Source organism: Aulonocara stuartgranti, assembly GCF_965226115.1.
Source record: "Aulonocara stuartgranti genome assembly, chromosome: 2".
NCBI classification, from domain to species: domain Eukaryota; kingdom Metazoa; phylum Chordata; class Actinopteri; order Cichliformes; family Cichlidae; genus Aulonocara; species Aulonocara stuartgranti.
Genome location: NC_138940.1, coordinates 5,464,233 through 5,484,105, shown reverse-complemented (window position 1 = coordinate 5,484,105; position 19,873 = coordinate 5,464,233). Strand labels below are relative to the sequence as shown.

The 19,873-nt window shown below is 39.7% G+C and overlaps 1 protein-coding gene across 7 annotated transcripts in view; it reads left to right on the top strand.

Moving 5' to 3' along the window:
* The window catches only part of LOC309720886 (teneurin-3), a 133,354-nt gene extending 117,020 nt beyond the window's left edge, over nt 1–16,334 (top strand). For all 7 annotated transcript variants that reach the window (XM_082558102.1, XM_082558101.1, XM_082558106.1 and 4 more), the window contains 9 exons: nt 762–994; nt 2,679–2,833; nt 6,332–7,209; nt 8,155–8,330; nt 8,740–8,975; nt 9,653–9,949; nt 11,600–13,211; nt 13,941–14,071; nt 14,651–16,334. In XM_082558102.1, coding sequence (XP_082414228.1) covers nt 762–994; nt 2,679–2,833; nt 6,332–7,209; nt 8,155–8,330; nt 8,740–8,975; nt 9,653–9,949; nt 11,600–13,211; nt 13,941–14,071; nt 14,651–15,403 — 4,471 coding nt within the window. In that variant the 3' untranslated portion in view covers nt 15,404–16,334. The remainder of the gene's footprint in view (nt 1–761; nt 995–2,678; nt 2,834–6,331; nt 7,210–8,154; nt 8,331–8,739; nt 8,976–9,652; nt 9,950–11,599; nt 13,212–13,940; nt 14,072–14,650) is intronic.
* Nucleotides 16,335–19,873: the final 3,539 nt, after the last annotated feature.

Below are 19,873 nucleotides of genomic sequence, written 5' to 3'. Positions count from 1 at the left end.
TCATTTCTGTATTTCCAAAGGCTTCTTCCCACAGGGGAGTGATAGGAAATGAAATGATCTGCTGCACAAGTTGTCAATTTGTGCTTTGTACACCGAAACCCCACTGCAGTGGTATCCTGTTGAATTTTGTTTGACTCCCATCTATTCAACCTTCTCTCTGTTTCCACTCTTTCATCCTCAAAGGCCCTGCTCTTCTTTCACTGTTATGGAAATTTCTCACAGTTTCTTGCAAAATTCAGAATAAACATTGTTTCTTGCTACCATTTACTTTACATGCACATGACAATTTTTGCTATCTGGGTCTTAAGGTTTGTAATTTATGCAACAACTGGACCGAACAAAGTTACACTTAATTAGGAAATGAACACTCTGTATCACTGGTACTAATTAATGCCACTACACTTAAGATATATACTTTAATGTACTGCCTCTTGGATGTTCTGAAAGTACTTTCTACCTATACTGCATATACACCTATGCATACAGATGAAACGACTTGAGAAATTCACTGTGCTCTTCATATTACTCTTAACTCTTAATGGGGAGGGATTTTCAGAGAGAAAAATCTGGCTAAATTTCATCAGGGTTAGCTGAAGTTTAGAGGTAGATTGAGGTATTTCAGATATTAAGGCATCGATCACGTTTTAGGAGCAAATTGTTGCCATTAAAGTACAATCTGGCTGGACTGTTAGAAAAAGGCTTTTAAAGAAAAAACCTTTCTCCAATTACAGTATATAACTGAGTTATCATCTTGAATGCAGTAACAACCCAGCACACCGGTACTACCTGGTGACTGATCCAGTGAGCGGCCAGCTGTATGTGTCGGACACAAACTCCCGGAGGATCTACCGACCCAGAACTTTGGCTGGAAGCAAGGATCTGCCGTCAAACGCAGAGGTGGTAGCGGGAACCGGCGAACACTGTCTGGCATTTGATGAGGACCACTGTGGCGATGGCGGCAAAGCTCCAGAGGCCTCTCTCATTGGACCCAAAGGTATAATTTAAAACTAATGAAGATACTGTATTCAAATGAAGGGGCTGAACACATTGATGAGTTTCTCATTCAGGAGTGGCATCTGCTAGATTTAAACTTGGGCTTTGGGCTCTGTGCCAAGAACCGGCTCACTGATTTTAATGAATGAAATTTGGTTGCGATTCATGTGTTATCAATTCAGATTACTTCCATACAACTAAGAAAAACAGAGATGCTTTGTTAATTAAGGCTCTGCACTGCTGCTCCCAATCAAAAAAGTTGTTGCAGAACTGGTTTTGAATATTTGTATATTGCTTTTAAAATCCTTAGAATTATTACTTTGTTTCTTAAAGAGGCTTTTTTTTCTCCCACAAAAAGCTCCTGCTGTCAGAAACCCACTCTACACAACCTGTTGTCCACATTCGAATATCACATGGTCATTAGTGGCGTGATTGCTCACTTTTCCATAAATTCTTCTGGAAGAAAAGGCAAGGATGAATTGTTGTGCGCACTAGTTGTTGCCCGCTCTGAATGCCAACTGCAATAGCTCAGCTTCAGCTGGGTGATAAAGGCTTGAGCGGAGGCAATCTGAGGGAGCGACTCTAATGATGGAGTGGGTGGAAGCCGGGACCATAGAAGAAACAGCAGATGGCTCCTTTTTTTCTCCTCTCAGACATGTGCTGAACTCTGCTCAAATGTGACACTTTTCATCTGTCTGAGAATCTCAGACTGTCAAATAGCCAGCTCCCTAGGATTCACCGTGGGCTCCCTCGGCTCATCAATGTTTTAGCAGAAAGCAATCTTGTGCAGACCTAGCCACAGGTCAAACCAAATCACTCACCTTCCATAGAAGCTTTTAAAGACTTCATTGAAAAAGAAATAATACTCTGGAGGTAGAAGTGAAGTTATAGTATGTTCAGACCGGTAGAAGTCCTTCAGAAAACTATAGATCATGCTAATTACAACATCCTGAAATCTCAGAAATTAAATTTAAATTGTAAATAGAAAAGCGCAGAACATTTAAATCTCTGAATGTGAGGTATGGCCGAGGTCTCATATTAAACAGCACAGTGGCATGGAAAGTGATGTGGAGGCTTGCATAGTCTGTTAATGTATTTTCCCAGTTTGGGACAAATGGTTATTGCAACTCCACACTGGCTTAGCTCCAGCTTACGACTCTGAGCTGACTCTCAATCACCGAGACAATTTAGTCCACAGTTGTCACCGAGGCAACTGCCTGTCTTTCACCTCTTTCATCCAAAACTGTCTAAAGCTGTCATTTTCATTCCCCTGCTTTATTTCTCAAATGGTGTGCAGATTGTTGATGATTGCCGATGTAAAAAAAAAATCTCCACAAAGCACCACTCATTGACATCCCTACCTCCCGAGGTCTCTTTTGGACAGGAGGGTTACGAGACAAGGCAAAGTGCATATATACCGTATGAATACAGCCTTTCCCACTTCTGCCTGTGAAATTATTTAATAGCAGAAAAGCAGACTGTGAATTATTGATGGCTTTGCTTTTTGCAGTGACCTGAATAATGGGAAGGCAAGCTTGACACATGTATCCATCGTGTTCTGTCCACTGAGTCATGCAGGCATAGATGCAGCGTATCTAACATGTTTTTTTTTTTTTCCTGTTATCACAAGCTTTTTCCTTTGCACTTCTCTTCTCCATTCTCTCCCTCTCACCTGTTTTCAACAGGCATTGCAGTGGACAAGAATGGGCTGATTTATTTTGTTGATGGCACCACAATCAGAAAAGTGGACCAAAACGGCATCATCTCCACTTTCCTCGGTTCGAATGACCTGACATCGGCTCGCCCGCTGACCTGTGACAATAGCATGGACATCAATCAGGTGACTTAAACACAGAAGTGCCAGCCGGTTCTTAGTATGACCAGTATGGTGCACCCATCATTGTACCCCTTCAGTATGGTTACTGACATGTGTTGTTTGACTGCTCTGTATGATATGCTGTATAACTGCATACTGTACATGCACTATGACTACTGGTTTTCAAGAGAGCGCTCCGTACAAAGCCATGTTTCCTTTGCCAAGGGCAATTCTTTGTGTGTGTCAGTAAGCAGGACTAAGCAAAAATTATGAAGCCGTATTTCATGAAAACGTGTTGTAGAGGTGGAGAATAAGAAAAGGACACATTCAATTTTTGTGGAATAAAATGTGAAATAGGGTATTAGCCTTGGCACTGTCCTTCTTCTTTTTTTTTTTCTTTTTTTTTTAACCTCAGCATCTATATTATTATCAAGAATCCTCCAAACTCTTAGGTAAAATAGCTTTTTTACATGCAGCTCGCTCTTCCTGGAACCTTTTGCAATTAAATTTGAAATTGCAAAAACTGCTCTCTTTCAGGGAATGGAAATCATTGCTGTGGAAAGTGTATGCACTCTTCTGGCTGCTAATATTTGGTAGTATATTAGAATCTGGATGTTTTAGCATAATTCATTTATTATTTGATGGCATTAAATCAGTCTTATTTGTGCTGGTGGTTTTAGATTGCCACTTAGGCTGTGTCTGTTTTTCACAGATGTAATCTTTAAAATTATTCTTACTGGGAACTTTCTTCATGGTTTAATAATTCTGTTTTTGTTTTATTCTGCAGTTTTGAGTTATTTTGTGTCACCTGCTCTGTGATGTGGTTCTGTAATATTTCAATTACAGCATCTTGGTCAGGAGACTTGGATAAAGAGGAGACTTTAAATATATGTACAGTTCCCGTTTATACAGCCGTAAAGAAAAAAAAAAGAAAAAAAAAAGCAGTCAAATCAAAACAGTAAGATCAGTGGAATAAATTTACATTCCTAGAACACCAACATTATGAGGTGCTTGCTGAAGAAAGAAAGAGAAGAAGAAAATGCTCCTGTTTTCTGGCTCTCTCTCGCGCTCTTTGCACTCAATCCAACACGAGCAGAGCATTTTCTCTGAAAGCACAGGAGGAAAATGTGTGCTAGGAGGAGGATGGGATTTTGCAGGAAGTGGAAACATGAAGTGTTTATTGAAGAGATGAGTTTTCAGGTCACGGCAGAAGATATGGAGGGAAGAATAATTACTCAGTTTGGGGGGCTTGTTTTGATGTGGCTGGAGCTGAATTAGTGTTTAGTGTTCCACTAGAAATTCTCAGCATTGAGGACACTTACACCGCACATGATAATGAAGCAGCACTCGGTAGCAGGCTCGCTGCACATAAAACCTTTTCTTTGGCAGTACCTGAGGAGGGCCGGCTTTGTCCGACAAAATTTACTGCCTACCCGGGGTGACATAAAACCAGCACCCTGTCCCTACGCAATAGGTTAAAGAATTACAATACCATGACACCTCTTGTGCAGATTCCCTTGCTTAAACATTAATATCTTTTCTCATCTGGCTCCTTTATTTATGAAGAAAAATAAAAACCCCAAAAAAGCCTTTTATCATATGAAAATACAGGCATTCACATCCTCTTCTATACCCTGCTTCTGCAGAAAGTGAATTCTGAAGCGAACTACATAAGCAGCCCGAGATGTGAATAGAAGAGTTTTTAGAGAACCAGTAAGCAGCAGATTGGCAAAGCTAATGGTTCAGGAAACAACTTTGTGGGTCCATGACACTGTCCATAATAGAGTCCTTTGAATTTGACCTGTCTACTGTTAGTGGTTTCTTGCAAGCCAGCCCAAAGTGTTTTCTTCTTGTTCCTTTTAACTAACCAGATTTACATTTTGATTAGATTCCTAATGTTTTAATCTAGACCGGCTTACAAAAAGGCAGAGTACAAGGCTACAAACCAAACATGGCAATGGAAATTATCTACATTCACAACCAAAATAACTCCAAGAACAGATATCGCAAGTGGTGTCCTATTAAGAGGTTAGATAATAAGAGAAACACATTTGAGTTTGGGAGAAAATAAAATGGCGTTTAAGGCAACTTAAGAACATTTTTAACATAAACAGAAGAGAAAGCAATCAGTGTTTGTGTACACGCGTGGGTGGTGAACATGAAGTGGGTGAACATAAAAGAACATGGGGACAAAGGATTAAGCTTGTCACTTTTTGCTAATTAACCAAGTCATTTGGTGTAAGCCAGTAAAAACATGGTTTTGGCGAGACTGTGTGATCTTCAGGCATCCAAGCTAGAGAAGTGGCTCAGTGCAGTTTTACTTCAGGCAGCCTCAAAGGCATCATGTTTTATTATTAATCACCCTGTGGAAAAGCACAATTCAGGAGTGTTTTGACAGTTTTAATGACACAGTTATGTATTTGAAGGCCAGACCAGTCATTTGTGCTGTTATAAATAAGCTTTTTATTCAATGACACATTTCTGACAAGGAGACTGTAATGGCTGGCTGTGGTTTTACAGTAGTTTTTGGATCATTATATAAACCTATTATTATTGCAAGACATGGTTAATAATGATGTCACTTTAAATGTATGAATTATTTTTTAATTTTATTTATATTTAATCTGCTATATTAAATTCATTACCCAGTCCCAGGTTGAAGAGCTCAGAGCTAATGTTATATCCCTTAGGTATTCATTCTCCTGGCCCATTAATATTACATGGTTTGTTCCAAGTTTGGGGGGAAAAAAATAATAGAATGAGAGCTAATCCTTCCTGCATCAGCGATATATCTTAAAATCATCACCAAAAAGCTGATTAAAAAAGTATATTTCAGCTGTGTAGATCTAAAACCCTTTATGGGAAAACGAGGTGATGTCACTGTGTGCTGAATGCAAAGGGATGTCACATAACTACAGAATTGCACAAATGTATTTTCTGCTAGGACATCATTCTTTTTGGACAATACCAACCATGTAAACTTAAAATTCGTTTTACAGAACAGTACTTAATGTCCACATGTAACTCAGTTTAAGAGGCTCATCAGATTTGCTTGACAGATGGTCAAATATTTTCAGAAATGCCCTTCCCCTACATCTTTTCACCATCGATTTATGCACTGCTGTGTCTGTGCAACTTTCTGAGACTGACAATCCGCTGTTCAAAGCTAACTGTTTGAAGGTCAGAAAGAGGTCGGGGCTTCAACTCCTTTTTATCTAAGTCTTCATTCTTGGTACAACTTCTGCTCCTAATTAGAACAGACTCGAGAACTTTTTTATTTAGTGTGTGTGTGTTGGCATACCAAGAATTCTTTGTGGCTTCAATCTGCTCCTGACACATACTGTGAAAAACACACATCATAAAGTGCATTCTTATATACAAAAGAAATATAATTACTATGGTAAGAGCAAGGAAGTAACACTATAAATGTCAATGGAGAGAAATTGTCTGAAAATGTATACTGATGTACTGACGGGTAACATTGTCATTAAATGGGCTAATCTACTGATACCTGTATTTCAGGTGATTTTGGAGTGGCCCACAGACCTAGCAGTTAGCCCAATGGACAACTCGCTGTATGTTCTGGACAACAATATAGTGCTGCGCATTTCAGAAAATGGTCAAGTCAGCATTGCAGCTGGCCGACCTAACCACTGCCCATTGGCTGGACTGGAGCGGGGAGTGGCTGGTGGTCAGAGGGCACAATTAACCCCTCTAGAATCCGCTGTTTCCATTGCCATATCTTACCATGGTACCATCTACGTAGCAGAGACAGATGAGCGAAAGATGAGCAGGATCCGGAAGGTTTCTGTGGATGGTGAGATAACGCATTTGGCCGGGGCTCCCTCCGACTGCGATTGCAAAAATGATGCCAACTGCGACTGTTACCAGACAGGGGATGGTTATGCCAAAGATGCAAGGCTCAATGCTCCATCTTCTTTAGTGGCAGCTCCAGATGGAACACTCTACGTGGCAGACCTGGGCAACATCCGCATCCGGGCCATCTCTAGAAACGGGCCAACTTCCAGTGCCAATACATACGAAGTGGCTTCCCCTGATGCCCAGGAGCTGTATGTGTTTGACAGCAATGGTACCCACCAACACACTGCAAGCTTGCTGACTGGTGACTTGAAATATACTTTCAGCTACAGCACAGAGAATGACATCACAGCTGTTACTGACAGCAGTGGCAACACTCTGAGAATTCGTAGGGATCCCAATCGCATGCCGGTGCGTATCGTCGCACCTGATAACCAGGTGATCTGGATGACCATGAGCACCAACGGTGGATTGAAGACACTCACAGCACAGGGTCAGGAGCTGGTACTTCTTACGTACCATGGCAATAATGGGCTGCTGGCTACAAAGACATCAGAGATTGGCTGGACAACATTCTACGAGTACGTATGATAGCAATTGGCAAGAACATTTTGTGGAAACCTTTCTGTGATTGCTATATTGAGTTGGGTTGCTTTTAATTAAGCTTTCAGAATATGGAAACAGCCCATAATTATGATTACACACAGTTGTGCAGTACATCATGAGGTAAAAGACAAGTATGTTTGCCACATATGTTCTTGAATGTGTGTAATGCTGTGCATGGTCTCTCTCGTCTCACAGCTTAGTACAACTTTACTCTATAATTGGGAACCACAGTTACCTGCGAACTGCTTTAGGGTGCACATTTAATTGAAATCTAATTATAAAATTTGCCTCAGATAGCAAAATAGCCTAGTTTGACTTCAGTATCTCATTGCAAATTAAGTGTTTTATTCTTTTACTGAACCGTGTTTAATGATGTTGTAGGTGACAGTAGTGATGGTGACATTAGTGTGTTGGGTTAACAGGCACACTTTAAAAGCAAAATGACCTGCACTGTATTTCATTATTTATTATTCCATAATGACCGGGCTTTGTTTTGGTAGCATGGGCTACCAGAGATTGATTTTCTTTCTCCCTTGTCTAATTTGCTGTCATGTCACATTATGCCATGAATGATATCCTCACTACAACTAAAAAAGCAGAATTCAGTTAAGATTATAATGGCACATCAATCATCCAAATAATTGAATTCATTACAAGTCTCTGTAATTTTTTTTATATGAACGTGATAGCTGATGAGATGTGTCACTCTCCCATATTAAATATTTGGATTTTGCCTAGGGTTTATACAGACATGCCTCCACTTATGCTCAGGAAATTGAACATGTGACATTTTAATTACAAGAAAGTCGATGGTTTTACTCAACGAGTATAAAAGAGCTGATAATTGAATGCACTGTGGCACTATGAGAGCCCTCATACATATCAATGCTTTGTCATTCGATGTTCTTTTTGTCAACCAGCTATGACAGTGAAGGACGCCTAATGAATGTGACGTTTCCCACTGGAATGGTGAATAACTTGTACACGGACCTATACAGCGCTTTGACGGTGGATATTGAAAGCTCCATGACAGAGGAGGAAATCAGCATCACAACAAATACCTCAATTGTCCGTGCCTTCTACACTTTGGCTCAGGGTAAGGCCTCGAATCGCATCATCCCAGCTCAGTTGGCTATTTTGTAAGTTGTTATTTGTCATTGTTCCAGGGGTCGGCGGGGCCATGTTGAGTAAGCTGAAGTCGTGTATCATTACGAAAGCCTGACAGACGACAGTGTAAATGATTACTCTCTCAGTGTGTGGGTTTGGGTGTCAGGGAGATGTATCAACCTTGTAACTAAGTGGTTTCTGCGCTCCGCCTGAGCCAGATGGCCCAGTTATTTTAGCACGTCATCCATGATCGTTCTTCATTTTAAAATGTACTAATTTGAAATGCTAAGAACTTGTAGCATCTTCACAGACAACCATTGATCAACCCAGAAGACTGTTAGCATCAGTTCCAGTGTGTAACTGCCTCAAAAGTTTCACTTTTTGTCTACTATCAACAGACCAGTGTAGAAGTAGCTACCAAGTGGGGTATGACAATTCGCTCAGGATTACCTATGCCAACGGGATGGACACCCACTACCAGACAGAGCCCCACATCCTGGCAGGCGCTGCCAACCCGACTGTAGCCAGACGCAACATGAGCTTGCCAGGGGAGAGTGGGCAAAACTTGGTAGAGTGGCGCTTCCGCAAAGAACAAGCCAGAGGGAAAGTTATCGTGTTTGGACGCAAGCTGAGGGTATGTTAAGGTTTTTCTTTAACTTTTTTTTCCCTTGTAGCACATTTAGATAATCCAACCAACTTACTTATGCAAAATCCAGATCAAACTGTCCAAATTCATATTGGTGGCTGTCTCTGTCCTTATTATAACCTTGGAAAATATTTCTGCACTCTTTTCCTTCAATAGAGATTTATCAGTCACAACATTTACCCTGATGTAGAGGGTTATCAATATTCTAGTACTGTACATGACTCCTCCTTTTCTTACTCCTGCTTCCTAGAATCTGACACGGGTCTTATGATTTAAGGCACTTCATGAACTTAACTTGGGTGGTTACTTTGGCTCACGGTAATTTTTTGTCTCCACTGAATTTAGGAGGTTGTGATTTAAGTGTACCTGAACGATCGCCAAAGTGTCTCTCAGTTTAATGAGCCTCGTGAAGGAGGTGTTAATCTCTGTGACAACTGTAGTAAAAAAAAAAATCTATGAATACAGTTTAAAGAGCCATCCTGACAAAGACCAGTGATATCAAATCAAAGTATTTGTTCTTAAATTTGTAATGTTGTATAATCAGTCCTCATTTGTTATTTTCAAGCATCAAAACTATATTATCACTAGTTTTAGGAGAAGTTTTATTTATTTTGAATTTTTTGGTCTAACCCAATTTTAACTTGATTTTTTTTTCACCCCCACAGGTGAACGGACGGAACATTCTTTCCGTTGATTATGATCGCACCCTAAGGACAGAGAAAATTTATGATGACCACAGGAAGTTCCTCTTAAAGATTATTTATGACACCGCAGGACATCCAGTTCTCTGGGTACCCAGCAGTAAGCTGCTGCCAGTTAATGTCAGTCGCACAAGCAGTGGGCAGATCAGTGCCCTGCAGAGAGGTCCTACCACTGAGAGGCTTGAGTATGATAGCCAAGGCCGCCTGATTTCCAGGGTGTTTGCTGATGGGAAGATATGGAGCTACACCTACCTAGAGCAGGTAAGAAAATAACATGACTAGAAGAAGCAATATGTAAGATGCATTGTACAGCAGGCTCATCTGCATATATCACTACAGGGCGAGTCAAGCCCCTAACATAACATTATTTTACAAGAAAAATCAGCTACAATTTGCCAAGTACCAGAGCTTATTATAGAGGGACTAGGCAATGACTTTGTCGTTTATAAGCTTTAGAATTAAAAATGTCCAGTTGGTTTCCCTGCACAGGACAATCTGGCATGTCCATCTGTAACTACCATCCTATAACTCAACCCAGTCATCAAAATTCTGGGAGCAAAAAGACATGAAATGACTTAGTGATACTGCATTCTGGATACAGTCAATATGCAATAAAACAGTATACTCTTTAAATTGCTGTCTGTCTTACCGAGGTTCCACCAGTGAAAAAAATGCTGGGAGGCAATATTTATGTTTAATATTGTCCACAGTCTCTACAGTAGCAGTAACAAAATATGTACACTATTCCAAGGCCAGTGCTCAATTTTGCAATGTTAAAGAAGTTATCTAGAAATCACTGGATTCATCAATTGGGCAAATACCTTTAAGGAATTCAGCTTAATAGAATTTGTGTGATCTTGCTAAATAACAGACAGCAATTACATACCTCTAATAGCTGAAACCTTCTAAAACTCTACACCTCACCATCTGACTCCGTCTCCACTTGCTAAAATTACAGCTGGGTTACCAAAAACAAGTTGAATTCTTGTAAGAGTGTATTTATCACATATTAATTGGCAACATCTAAATAATGCATACACTGCGTTCTAATGGTTTATTAATATGTTCGGTTAAAGCAAACCTGAACACTCAGGTTGCTGTGGTGTTTAAATTCTAAGAATGTGCTTCATTGATCAATACCAATACATTATGAGCAAACTCCATCTTAAAGAGTGTAATTTTGCATATGTATATTATGAAAAATTTACTGCAAGAATTTAAAATCTAACCTTTCAAGTGGTGCATGTCAAACAGGAAAGAGCAACTCGGTGCTATATCGTTCTCTCCCTTTTTTCCACATAAATATTCTTTAGTTGTTTTGCAGTGTTTTTAAAATTGCAGAGGGACGCTCTGCTACAAACATATGCAGAGATTTTTCTTAGCAGTCGCAGGCTGCATCCTTGTGTTGCGTGACCTGGAGCGGCCATGTCAACACTCTGACACAAGTAACACAGGAGGCTCAGGGAGCACAGGAAACCTCAGTGTAGCAACGGATGACTGGGCTTGACAATTTAACAGAAAAAAAGTGGTAAATGCTTGGAAGGCAGGCCAAACTCCTAACTGCATCTACTGTAAATTAGCTAAAATAAGACTTCCTGGCTAAGATGAGTTAAAAATAAATATTACTTCTATTTGCACAGTGAGTCATTAGCATGGAACTAGTTAAGGAGTCGATTTTTATTCATTTATGTATTTTACACTGTAAACATAAAGATTGTCACAGAGGTCTATGTAGTATTTTTATTACCTTTTTCAATAATTAGACAATAGGCAGTACAACTAAAAACAGTAATACTACTCAGTCTATATTTCATATATCTTACTACACCCTGCTTGCACTCAGGATGTCTTGCATTTCAGAAATATTATCCAACTTAAGGAAATATTCCCTATTTTCTCTTTTCCTTTTAGTCCATGGTTCTCCTGCTTCACAGCCAGCGACAGTATATATTTGATTTTGACTCTCTCGACCGTCTATCTGCTGTCACCATGCCAAGTGTGGCCCGCTACACCATGCAGACCATTCGTTCAGTGGGTTACTACAGGAACCTTTATCACCCGCCAGAGAGCAATGCCTCAGTAGCGGTGGACTACAGTGAAGATGGCCTCCTGCTGAGAATAGGTCACTTTGGCACAGGCCGGAGAGTCCTGTACAGGTACCGCAGGCAGAATAAACTGTCAGAGATCCTGTATGACAGCACAAGGGTCAGCTTCACCTATGATGAAACAGCAGGTGTGCTGAAGACTGTCAACCTGCAAAATGAAGGTTTCATCTGCTCTATTCGCTACCGGCAAGTGGGTCCCCTGGTCGACCGGCAGATTTTCCGCTTCAGTGAGGATGGCATGGTCAATGCACGCTTTGATTATACTTATGACAGCAGCCTGCGTGTCACCAGTGTACAAGGCGTCATAAACGAAACGCCACTTCCCATCGACTTATACCAGTTTGATGACATCTCAGGAAAGGTTGAGCAGTTTGGAAAGTTTGGGGTGATCTACTATGATATAAATCAGATCATATCCACTGCAGTCATGACATATACCAAACACTTTGATGCACATGGACGCATCAAGGAAATCCAGTATGAGATATTTCGGTCACTCATGTACTGGATTACTTTCCAATATGACGATGTGGGCAGAGTCACCAAGCGAGAGATCAAGATTGGTCCTTTTGCTAATACCACCAAGTACAGCTATGAGTATGATGTGGATGGCCAGCTCCAGACTGTATTCTTAAACGACAAAGTGATGTGGCGCTATACTTATGACCTTAATGGAAATCTGCACCTGCTGAATGCAGGAAACAGTGCCAGACTTTTACCTCTGCGTTACGACCTGCGAGACCGCATCACCCGGCTCGGGGACATCCAGTATAGAATGGATGAAGATGGTTTTCTTCGTCAGAGGGGAGCAGAAATCTTTGAGTACAACTCTAAAGGCCTTTTGGTACGGGTTTATAGCAAGAGCAGCGGCTGGACAATTCAGTATCGTTATGATGGACTTGGCCGAAGAGTATCCACAAAGAGCAGCCTGGGCCAGCACCTGCAGTACTTTTATGCAGATCTGAGCTATCCGGCTCGAATAACACACGTATACAACCACTCAAGTTCAGAGATCACCTCACTCTACTATGACCTACAAGGCCACGTGTTTGCTATGGAGATCAGCAGTGGAGAGGAGTTCTATATTGCTTGTGATAACACCGGCACACCTCTGGCTGTCTTCACAAGCAACGGCCTCCTGGTCAAACAGCTTCTATACACAGCATATGGTGAGGTCTACTTGGACTCTAACCCAGATTTCCAGCTTGTGCTCGGCTTTCACGGGGGCCTTTATGATCCTCTGACTAAACTGTTGCACTTTGGGGAGAAGGATTATGATATAATGTCTGGAAGGTGGACCATTCCAGATGTTTCTGCTTGGAAAAAAATTGGCAAAGAGCCAGTCCCTTTTAATCTGTACATGTTCAGAAATAACAACCCCATCAGCAAAGTCCATGAAGTTAAAGAATACGTTGCAGGTAAGATGTGCACCTGAAGCTGCTCGTGCTATTGCAACAATTGCTATTATTTTCATGATTGATTTTTCTGCCAAGCATTTTTTTCTGTTTATCAAGAAGCAGCAAGAAAAAGCAAATACTTGGCAGCTTTTCCTGAAAACATTGAATTGCCAGTTAATTTTAAATCTAATCCATAATCTGCTAAACAGCTGTGATGATTGTCATTGATCTGATGATCCAATTTAGCTTTATTAACATCTGAATATTGCATGTATATTCATATAAGCTATTAATTTATTCAATATGCAGTTTTCAAAAGCATCAAATTAGCGTTAAACATGTACTAAAGTGAGTACTCAAGAAATTCGCTCTCGCTAAAGATCAGTCTGAGATGGAATCACAGCAGCCATGACACCAATATGCTATCTCACCATATTAATTGTGGAAAATATCACATTTCTTAACCAGATTCAATTCAATTCGATTTTCAATTCAATTTTATTTATACAGTGCCAAATCACAACAGTTGCCTCAAGGCGCAGCTGATGATAAGTCTCACAGGGAGTTACAAATATCCTCTAGAATATTTTTCCCCAGGACCACATTTTGGCATCATGAAACACACACGCACTGTCACTGTGTCAGCACATTTAAACTATACCAGCCATACTCTTGCAGCTAGTTCATTTTCAAATCTTTAACTATAGTTAGAACTTTAGATTTTAACCTCAATTCATTTCCTTTTTTCAGATGTTAACACCTGGCTAGTAACTTTTGGTTTCCATCTTCACAACACCATTCCTGGTTTTCCAGTCCCAAAGTTTGACTTGAGCATGCCATCGTATGAACTGAGGAAGAGTCAGCTGTGGGATGATCTGCCGGTGGGTAAAATTAATGTCTCTCAGACAAAACTGAACCCAAAATAAACTGAAGAGCGACTGAGACAAAACCTTTGCTTCTACAGATGACCAGATTACAAAAAAGGTGTTAGTTTTTTTCCCCTCCCATTGTTTTCCTTTTACCTCTGTATTTTGAAGCTGCCATTTCCTAATTGGACTGCATTGCTTTTCATAGAAGATCTGTTTTAATTGGGCCATATTTGCATAATAATAAACAGAAAATAAGGAAAAGTTTTCTTTGCGCTGTCTGAGTTTAGTTACGAGCTGAACATATTTTAAAGCTGTCTAATTTTCTAAATAATATTCTGGTGTCGCTACTGTTAAAACTACTTTTTGATGCTTGGCTCCTTTGGTCTAAGGCCTTAACACAAAAAAGTGTTGCAGTAAAATTGTCATGGGGGATTTATCTACTTTTGGCTTGAGAACACAGCTTGAAAACACCATTATCTTGGATGGGGATGAAAAACTCTCTGAAGCAGAGCAGTAGCTGGTTCTAAATGGCCTGGAGAGTCAGGTTCTGCCATGTTCAGGCATTAACGTTTCACTGCACTTTTCCTACAGTCTATCTCTGGGGTCCAGCAGGAAGTAACCAGACAAGCACACTCTCTCTTGTCATTCGAGCGGCTGCCAGAGGTCCATCTCAATAGAGGTCGGAGAGGTGAAAAGTCTTGGCTGTGGTTCTCAGCTGCAATGTCTCCCATCGGAAGGGCTGTTATGTTTGCCATCTACAAGGGCAGTGTCCACACTCACACACTCAACGTGGCCAGTGAGGACTGTATCAAGGTTGCATCAATCCTCAACAATGCTTTCTATCTAGAAGACCTCCACTTTACCATAGAAGGGCGAGACACCCACTACTTTGTCAAGCCAGGCCTTCCAGATGCTGACCTTGCTGCGTTACACCTCACTAGTGGACACAAGACTCTTGAGAATGGTGTCAATGTGACTGTTTCCCAGTCCACCACAGTCATGGACAGTCGAACTCGGCGATTTGCTGATGTGGAGATTCGTGCTGGAGCTCTGGCTTTTCATATCCGCTACGGATCCACAGTGGATGAGGAGAAAGCGCGAGTTATCGAGCTTGCACGTCAGCGTGCCCTGGCAGGCGCATGGGCCAAAGAGCAGCAGCGAGTGAGGGACGGTGAGGAAGGGGTTCGCCCCTGGACAGAAGGGGAGAAGAGGCAGCTTCTGAGTAGTGGCAAAGTTTTGGGATATGATGGGTACTATGTGCTTTCCATCGAGCAGTACCCAGAACTAGCAGACAGCACTAATAACATCCACTTTCTCCGGCAAAGTGAAATTGGGAAGAGGTAACAATACCAGGTGTACTTTCTGCCAAAGAGACTTTGTTTTGGTGGAGACTCTCCAGTCGACAGAAATGAAAAGCAACTTTAATTAATAGTTGCTGGTGAGTGCCCTGAGTGTTATTGTGTTTTTGTATAAAAATAGAAAAAAAAAGGAACAAAGAAAAAAGAAAAACAAAAGAGGAGAGAAACAGAAGTAGTTAAAAACAATGCTGTGCATTGTGACCTGGACACTACAGAGTAAATGTTCAACTACGCTACGCCTTAACATGGCAGTTACAGGTCAGTTCCTCTGTAGCACAAGCCTTCTGGACTCTGAAACAGAGGAATAGTGGTGTCTTTAAGGAATCAGTGAGCTAATTTAGGTGTTTGGGTTTTTTGGTTTTTTTGTTGTTTTCATCAAGGAAAGTTGGGTCAACAAATTATTGTAAGAGCAGAGGAAATGTTTACATTATGCATATCTGCACTTCTCTAGAAGTACCAGGCTCGTGGGTGCAGTCCCAGAGCAAGCAGTGTCCTTGAGTATTTGTTTTGTTCTGTTTTGAAATCAGAGACTTCTGATTATAGAAATATTCTCACCAAACAACCACTATGTATACCAGATTTAGCACTGTAAACATCAAAATGTCTTATTCTTGTTGAGATAATTTTAAACAGAAAAAAAGAAACGTGTTTAAATGCGGTACCTGATATTCATTGTGAGAAAAAAAAACAACAAAAAGAAAAAAAAAACAACAACAAAAGGACAGCAAAGGTATGAAGAACTTTGCCCGGTGGGACAAAGCACAGCTTTGTCTTGGATAGCACAGGGACACCACGTTTTGTAAATTATGCAAGAGTTTTATGGCATTTTTTTAAGAAACTGAATAAATGTCTGTACTAGTCATCTTAACAGTAATTTATGTTGTGTTTATACATAAATAAAGTCCAGCTGATTTTTATTTTCGTTCTTTTAGTTTTATGTGAGACATTGATTCACAGAAAAAATTATATATATATATCTATATATATAGATATATAGATATATATTTATTTAATTATTTATTTATTTTTGTCATTCTTTCAAATATCGCTAATTTGGGGCTTCTTCACAATGCTCTGTTTAAGTAAGTAACAGAAACCTGTGCATGTGGTGACAAGTATTTAGAAGTGGTGATGTATCTATAACTTGCAGTCAACTATTACTTCCACTAAATTTAATGTTTATTGGGCATAATGCCTTTTGACTTGGCTTTCCTGTCCAATGAATAATTCATCAACACAAATATTTCATGAACCCATCTCACATAAACAACAACAGTGGATACAAATATAGATCACATCCATGTTCTCGGTAGGTATCATTTTTTTGAATGTTAAATGCACTAATTAAAATGATATTGGGGTTCTTTCGGGTGTGTTGTTTTTTAGATTTCTGAAGTGAGACTTTTTTGATATTAAGGGTGTTCATTAGCAGTGTTAGGGCCAAGCTTTATCAAGGCGAGTTTGTTATTGACTTTTTTTGTCCGACAGTGTTTTAGTTCTAATTGTTAAAAATGTCAAAAAACATGTGAATCTACAAGAATCACTGTGCAGATATAGGTGAAAATGAAACTGCAACACATAATCAGACTACTACTAATCGGATGCTGATTTTGATTGATCTTCAGAAGCATTCCCAAATGGCAACATATATAAAGCACTAGTATTCCAAAATAAAATAAAAGCAGTGCCAAAACCCCATCAAATTCTCAAATTAGATTAATGATTTAAAATAAATCTTCTGAGCTACAAAGCCCTAGAAGACAAATGAAGCATTACTTTGAAGTCAGCTGCTCGAAGGCATTCTGAAGTATGTAAATTGATGAAGAAATTTTAAGTTTAATTAAGCTGAAGTATAGACAGTTGACTAAAAGTCTAGTCAGTCAGCGTCATTATCACAAAGGATAAATTTGCGTGTGAACATAAAAAGCTTATTTTCTCAAAATTACATTTAGGCTGTGATCACCTTTTCCGGTGTTTTTCATCAAAGCGCAGAAGAGTTTGGATGTTGGAATGTATAAGTCTGAAAATAACCCTTTCATATGAAAGTGATTTCTTTTTCGTGGTAAACTTCAAACAGCATTTCAAACCAAATGGGAGCCGAATATTCTTTGCTCAAAAGTTGTTTTACACTGTTGTTTTTGTCCTCCTCTCAGCTTCTCTGCTTCCCCCAGTTTCTTTATATGTTGTTGGGGGTTTTGTTTCTCCATTTAAAATATTTTATGACACACAGCCCAACAAAGGTGCATCTCTTTTAATGTTTCTCAGCACAAAATCTGAAATACATGCCTTCAAAGTTTTCATCAGAATCCCTTTGGGTATATCACACCCATTCACTGCCAACTTTTAATGAAATGTTTTATTAAAGTTCCCCTGTGAGCCATCGTCTGTTGTTCTTCACGTTGAAATTATAGTGAACTTATACGAATCCCCATTTGTTTTGATATATCCATACAAAGCATTTCAAACCCCTGCTGGAAAAAAAAAAAAAGCGGAATTCTAATGCAAACTTGACTATGCCAAATATGAAGTATTCAAATCTTTCATTCTCTTAAAAGCCCTCTGATGCTCCCTAGTGGTACAAAGCACATAGTTCAGAAAGTCATCCGGCTGACCTGCTTTATCGCAGCACACTTGTTATAACAGCAATTATTACTGTTCCTTCATAAGGGTCAGAAATATTGTTTCTTTGAGATCCAACTTCAAATAATTTGGTGAAATTCTAGTGATTACTAAGCCAGATGTTGGGAGGGAAAAGACTCCAGGTTAATTTAAAGAGACATCAAATGGAATAGTTAAACTAGTAATATTAAAATGAACGCCAGTACTGCTGCAGTATCACACTGTGACCACACTGCCAGAGCAACAGTGCAGCATATCACTATGCAGTGCAACTAGCTCTACTTCAAAGGCTTACATAAAAGAGATGGCAGAACTTTGCAAGAACATCAAAGAACCAAAAGCATTGTGCAATAACCACATCAGAGCAACAGAGGAAAAAAATCAAGCATGTTTCATAATTCTTTTTTTCAGATGGAGGTAGCGGTATGAGATCACACCATCAAACATGAAATTATTTCACACTCTACATGTCCCCCTCTTGGATACCTGAAGATGAAACCAAAGATCATATGACACTTCAGTTTGACGTCAACGGGCTTGATTTATTTAGGTGGTTGATTTTGACTTTCAAGTGGCTCGGGGACTTTATATCAAAATAGCTGTTACAGTACTGAAGAAATATCTGCAAGTATAAATTCTGATTCAAGTCTAGAGATGTAGGGAATTGAAGCAAGCTTTGACAAAAATCTCCTCTCCTCAGATTCATATAAAATCATCTGACAAAAAGCTGAGACTAAAGACAGCTGCAGTAATTTAAAGCGAAGGTGAATTTACAGTAACAAAGCGGCGAACGTCGATGCGATGTTAAATATGTGCAATCATGTTCATCAACCGAGCTTATTAGATAATTATGAGCACATTAATAATCAACAGACGGAGACAACGCACATTTTAATTCTTAAATGTCCAGGGGGAAGTTAAATTTAAACATGTAGTCCGTGACTCATAAAAGATCTGTTTTTTCCCTTCTGCCAACAAACAAGCACACAAGCAAATGCAGTCTCATTATTGTTTTTACTCACTTTGAGCTGACAACTCGTCGAGCTTCCGTTTGATGAAAAATCAACAGGACCTGTAGAGATAAAATCAGATTGATGTGTAAAAGTATTTTTGGCAGGATTTCCAAATGCAGGAAATTTGACTAAACTTAAATAGTAGCAACTTAAAAAAGGATCAAACAGGTGCAATTTTTCTAAAGGAAAATGTTTGAACTAACAACAGAAACAGAAGGTAAAATATTAGAGTGTATAAATATTTTCTTTATGATGTTTGCCACTTAGAGGATGCCGCAGCAAAAAGAATTTTCTGGCACAACTTCACCTGCTTCCAAGGTGCATGGAAAGGATAAAAGAATTCCCGTTTCGGCTTGTGGCCTTCATCAGGGACCCTGATGAAGGCCACAAGCCGAAACGCGTTGGTCTATTATTAAAGTTGTTCATCTTCCCTCAAGTGTTGCTGGAGTTCCCACTTAGAGGATGCCTACAGCAAAAAGAACAGTTATTACTTAATCTGTTTGCTACATTTTGTAATACATTTGTTGCTACATTATGCACTGATTGTGTTTAACTGTGAGGATAAAGAGTCCAGTGATTTATATATGAAGGCCGAGCTGAAGACAAAGATGACATTGATTTATTCCAGGACTTTATACCTGTTAAAGGACAGGGAGAAGAGAGGGGGTGGATAGAGATGGTTAACTTTCATTTCACATGGCAGTGAGAACAAGAAAATGATTTATCCCTGCCTTTTTTAATTAGTAACTCAGTCTCAGTCTGACTCAGTAAGGCATGTCATAATACATGTCGTATTTGTGAGACTTGCAAATGTACCGTAATAG